Raw genomic sequence first — 5784 nt, forward strand, 5'->3', positions numbered from 1 at the left:
CCAGAAGATCAAATTCCCAATGGGCAATCAATTTGGCAAAGTAAAATGAGATCAGCATTCTTCCCAGCGATGTTATGCGGATACCGTCCGAGTGGATAATAAGAAGACCCGGGGAAAGGAGGGAAGAAACGGCTCTAGGCGGGAGGAGGTATGCGCAGTGGGAGAGATAAAAGAGGAGTATGAGGAGGTGGAGTTAATTCCCGGACAGCCGGGGATGATTGCCAGGATTGCTCGGGGCTTGGAGTCTGCTTTGGCTGAGCAGTTAAAAGCTTGTCTAGCCCAGAACATGGATGTGTTTTCCTGGTCTACCAAAGAGCTGGCCGGAATCCCGGTTCACTTGGCTGAGCATAAGCTAAATATCCTCCCGAGATCTCGACCTATTAAGCAAAAGAAAAGACACTTCGGGACAGAGAAGGATAAGGTCATTGCCGATCAAGTCCGGGAGCTGCTAGAAGCAGGGCACGTCAAAGAGGTACAATTTTCTACTTGGTTATCTAATGTGGTGTTGGTACCCAAAAGTACAGGAAAGTGGAGAATGTGTATTGACTTCCGAGACTTGAACAAGGCCTGCCCCAAGGACTGCTATCTTCTGCCCCGGATTGATCAATTGGTGGATTTTACTTCTGGGTTCGAACTGCTCTGGTTTATGGATTCTTATCAGGGATGTCATCAGATCCCTTTAGCTCGGGAGGATCAAGATAAGGTCAGTTTTGTTACATCTGGAGGGACGTTTTGTTATGTGGTTATGCCTTTGGGTTAAAAAATGCAGGAGCCACATATCAAAGGATGATGGAAAAAGTTTTCCAAAGCCAATTGGGCAAGAATGTAGAGGTATACGTGGACGATATTTTGGTAAGTCCCAGACCCGGGACAATTTTATCTTTGACTTGGAAGAAACTTTTGGTACCTTGCGAAGGTATGGGGTGAAGCTTAACCCAGCTAAATGTGTGTTCGGGGTAGAGTGGGATGTTTTTGGGATTTGTAGTAACCGAGAGAGGAATAGAGGTGAAGCCGGAGAAAGTAAAGATCTTAAGAGAGATTTCATCACCCTCATCCGTCAGGGAGGTGCAGCGGTTGACCGGTAGAATCACCGCCTTGTCTTGTTTCATTGCTCGGTCTGCCCATCGAAGTCATCCCTTCTTTCAGGTGTTGAGGAGGGCTCAAAGGTTCGGACGGAGTGAAGATTGTGAACTAGCTTTCCAGGAGTTGAAGGAGCATCTGGAAAATCTGCCCACTCTGGTTCAACCCGAGCCCTGAGAGAGGTTATGGGTCTATATTTCCACAACGGAATATGTCGTGAGCACGGTGTTGATAAAGGAAGAAGGAGGGGGATCAAAAACCAGTTTATTATGTGAGTCACGCTCTGAAGGGGCCAGAGATCCGATACAGTGAAATGGAGAAAATGGCCCTGGCCCTCATCCTTACAGCTCGGAAGCTCAGACCTTACTTCCTATCTCACTCGGTCACGGTCTTAACCAATAGCCCTTTGAGCCAGGTGATGAATCATCCGGATGCTTGGGGCCGATTGGTCAAGTGGGCGGTGGAGTTGGGAGAATACGACGTAGAATACAGGCCTCGGGCAGCTATCAAGGCGCAAGATTTATCAGACTTCTTGACTGAGGTTATCACCTTCGGCCAAGAGAAGGTGTAAAGAATTTTTGTAGATGAAGCCAACAGTTTGGAGGGAAGCGGGGTAGGCGTGGTCCTAATTTCTCCTACCGAGGAGAAAACTAAGGTGGCAGTAAGGCTACCACATTCTAAGTCCAACAATGAAGCAGAGTATGAGGCAGTAATCACATGTTTAAAATTGGCCCGGGAGGCGGGAGCCGGGCATGTGATTGTGTATTATGATTCCCAGTTGGTAGTGCAGCAAGTCCAGGGAACCTTTGGCATCAGGGAGAGGATATTGCAGGAGTATGCGAGGCTTGTCAGGCAACAAGGAGAGGAATTTTCTAGCTGGAGCATAGAGCAAATCCCCCGGGAGCATAATTCTGAGGCGGACACCCTAGCCAAAATGGCAGCATCTCTGACTAGTATTGATATCCGGGAGGTGATACAACAGTCGGGATTGGTGATGGCCATAGGAGAAGAAGCAGAAGAAGCCTGGGAAGGATCCTGGATGACTCCCCTCATCGGTTTCTTGCAAACAGGGATCCTTCCTGAAGAAGAAGTACAGGCCCGGAAGCTCAAAAGATAGGTAACTCGATTTACCCTGATTAATGGAAAATTATATCGACGACCTTTTCAGGGCCCATTATTGAGATGCCTATCCAAGGAGGAAGTGGGTTATGTACTTTAGGAAGTACATGAGGGATGCTGTGGAGATCACGGAGGGGATCTGAGCTTATCCCGGCATACTTTTTTGGCAGGATACTGGTGGCCTACTCTACAGCAGGATGCCCGGGAGACGGTCAGAACGTGTGAAGGATGTCAAAGGTTTGGGAACTTTTCTCACAAACCAGCGGCAGAGTTTCAGGTGGTGTGGGCGTCTTGCCCTTTTGATCATTGGGGTCTAGACATCGTAGGGCCTTTCTCTATGGGTCCCGAGCAAAAGAATTTCTTGCTGGTTGCAGTGGATTATTTTTCTAAATGGGTGGAAGCTGAGTCTTTAGCAAAAATCACTGAAGGAGCTGTGTTGGGGTTTATCCGAAAAAACATTGTCTGTCGATTTGGTTACCCCGGAAGCTCGTCTCAAAAAATGGAAGGCAGTTTCAGGGGTGGAGAATAAAAGATTGGTACGTCGAGATGAGGATAAAGCAAGAATTCACTTCAGTAGCCTACCCCCAGAGCAACGGGCAAACTGAAGTATCCAACAGGACAATCATCCAATCTTTGCAGACTCGACTTTTTGGTGCTGGTAAAAGTTGGGTGGAAGAGATTCCAGGTGTACTATGGGCTTATCGTACTACCCCAAGGACAACCACAGGAGAAACACCTTTTAGCTTGGTGTATGGGTCTGAGACCGTGTTGCTGGTGGAGATTGGACAAATATCCTCTCGGGTAAAAGCTTACCAGGAAGGAGAAACTGTGGTCCGAACACAGGAGTTAGACCTGATTGAAGAAAAAATGGAACGAGCCGCTATATGAATGGAAGTTTATCGGGGCAGGGTAATGAAGACTTTCAACCAAAGGGTAAAATCCCGAGAATTCCAGATAGGGGACCTGGTGTTGAGAAAGGTTAACCCGGCAGGACAGGTAAAAAATCTGGAAGCAAAATGGGAAGGACCCTACAAAATCATTCGGAGGATAGGGAAAACGCTTGGTATCTGGAAGACAACCAGGGCAAGGTCCTGCAAAGGCCCTGGAACATAGTACATCTTAAGTCTTACTATTCTTAAAGCACAAGCTCCCTTGTAAATTATTTTTCTTCCTGTTGTATAAATAAAAATATGTTTTGGTCTATTGTAAGTAATTTAAGCCCATGGCAGCCCCGTGGCATACCAAGACCGTGGTAATTCACGAGCATGTAAGTCCAGGTGATCTACCACCCTGGCACATTAAAACCCAGGTGATCTACCACCCTGGTACTCCAAGCCCGTGGTAATTCACGAGCATGTAAGTCCAGGTGATCTACCACTCTGGCACATTAAAACCTAGGTAATCTGCCACTCTGGTACTCCAAGCCCGTGTTAATTCACGAGCATGTAAGTCCAGATGATCTACCACCATGACACATTAAAACCCAGGTGATCTACCACCCTGGTACTCCAAGCCCGTGGTAATCCACGAGCATGTAATTCCAGGTGATCTAACACCCTGGCATATTAAAACCCAGGTGATCTACCACCCTGGTACTCCAAGCCCGTGGTAATTCACGAGCATGTAAGTCCAGGTGATCTACCACCCTGGCACATTAAAACTCAGGTGATCTACCACCCTGGTACTCCAAGCCCGTGGTAATTCACGAGCATGTAAGTCCAGGTGATCTACCACACTGGCACAGTAAAACCCAAGTGATCTACCACCCTGATACTCCAAGCCCGTGGTAATTCACGAGCATGTAAGTCCAGGTGATCTACCACCCTGGCACATTAAAACCAAGGTGATCTACCACCCTGGTACTCCAAGCCCATGATAATTCACAAGCATGTAAGTACATGTGATCTACCACCCTGACACAATAAAACCTCGTCGATTTATCACCCTGGCATCCCCCTGCCAGGGGTAAGGCACGAGTGCTTAAAACTTGGGCCTTCCCTCAATGGTCATAACAACAAATATATTCCCGAGATATTGGTATAAAGAAAGCCAGTAATTAGTAAACTGTAATAAATAAAAACTTGGGCCTTCACCACACTTGGAATGTTAAATTAAAGAAACTACCTACGTTCTAAATAACAAATAAATAAAAATAACGATCTAGATCTTGGGTTCCAAAGGGATTTCCTCCCCTGCCGGGGGAACCTTCTTTTCTTCTGCCGAACCCAAAGGAAGAGAAGTGATATCAAGGTTGAAGTCTGGGATCCCTTCCCGCACTAACCCGACAGCCTCATATTGGGCAGAGCAAAGGTTGAAGCCTTGAGCAAAGAATTCAAAAGATTTATCTATCACCGTCTTCTCAAATTCCTTGGAGGACAGGAAAGATTCTTTCCACTCAGCTTCAGAACCAGGGCGCTCCTCTAGAGTTTGGGCAGCTTCCATAGCCAGAGAATGATGCAGGTCTACCTCCGTGCGTGCTACTATCAGCTTGTCCTGCATTATCTCCGCAGTTTCCTGAAGTTTCTCCACCTCCTTCCGAGCCAAGTCTTTTTCCTCTTGAACCAGGCGAAGCTCCCCTGTAATCTGCTCTAACTGAGCCTGGAAGGTTTGGATTTCATTGGAACGACTATCTTGGAATTCGGTTAGTTTCTGCCTTCAGCTTTTTTTCACTCGAGCCACATCTGTCCGGGCGCTTTCTAATGTCCCTCGAAGAGACTGAACCTCTGCCTCGTGAGCCTCTTCCATTCTAGCCGCCTGTATGCGGAGTTGGGCGATGCATTCCTCAAAAGAACCGCAACTGTCACTCTCCCTGACAAGGCTAGAATTAGCCTCGTCTAGAGCGTTAGCTAGCATGCATAAGCCCTGCACTCGAAAAATTACAAAGCAGTCAAAACAGGAGATATGATTCTTCTTTATATGGTAAGAGATAGAAGTCTATCGTGTAAGCATGAGAGGTACCCTCGGAGAGTTTGGAGGTGACACCGCGGGCCGACAATAAAGAGTGATCCTCGGGGGATAGTAGGCTCTGGATTTGGCCTACCTTGGAAGAAGCCGTCCCCAATAGGAAGAGAGGGAATTGAGAACCCCAGGCAACAACACTCACCTGGCCACCCCAGGCACGACCGACTTTCTCACCACTAGGAGCATGCACCTCCTAACCCGGCGCCTGAAGGACCATAGCAGGATTCAGAGTAGCTGGAGATGGAATTTTGGTAGGAGGGACCTCCTCTGAATCTCTCAGATCAATTAGCTCGGGTGCCTGGGAAGCCTTCCTTTCGCGATGAGAAAGCGGTATCTCATCTTCCAAGTCCTCCAGGGAAAGAGACAATTGGGCCTGCGATTCCAACAGGGGTAGAGCCAATACCGTAACCCGGGTCTCCAAAACTTCGACATTCACCGAGAGAGGCAGGGAGGAAAGAGGTTCCGGCTGGATAAAGGGAGGGGTAACGAACTGAGGAGGACATGAAGGATCTTGTTGGGAAACACGATGTTCCTCCTCCATCCTGGCCTTTTTCTTCCTCTCGGCCAAAGCTTGAGTTTTTTCTCTAGCAGCCCTCCTCTCCGCTTCCCGCCGGGCAAACTCTT

General features: G+C 47.9%; 2 protein-coding genes across 2 annotated transcripts; both read left to right on the forward strand.

Annotated features, from left to right (window-relative positions):
• Positions 1 to 214: 214 nt before the first annotated feature.
• Positions 215 to 2728, forward strand: LOC140861171 (uncharacterized). The gene is made up of 4 exons (XM_073264181.1): positions 215 to 642; positions 770 to 1065; positions 1665 to 2170; positions 2300 to 2728. Exons 1-4 carry the CDS (start codon positions 215 to 217, stop codon positions 2726 to 2728), a joined length of 1659 nt encoding a protein of 552 aa, XP_073120282.1.
• Positions 2729 to 2745: 17 nt separating this feature from the next.
• LOC140861172 (uncharacterized) lies at positions 2746 to 3087 on the forward strand. Its single transcript, XM_073264182.1, has one exon. The coding sequence runs from the start codon at positions 2746 to 2748 to the stop codon at positions 3085 to 3087; it is 342 nt and encodes a 113-aa protein (XP_073120283.1).
• The last annotated feature ends 2697 nt before the right edge of the window (positions 3088 to 5784 follow it).

Source organism: Henckelia pumila, chromosome 4 (genome assembly GCF_033568475.1).
Source record: "Henckelia pumila isolate YLH828 chromosome 4, ASM3356847v2, whole genome shotgun sequence".
Taxonomy (NCBI): domain Eukaryota; kingdom Viridiplantae; phylum Streptophyta; class Magnoliopsida; order Lamiales; family Gesneriaceae; genus Henckelia; species Henckelia pumila.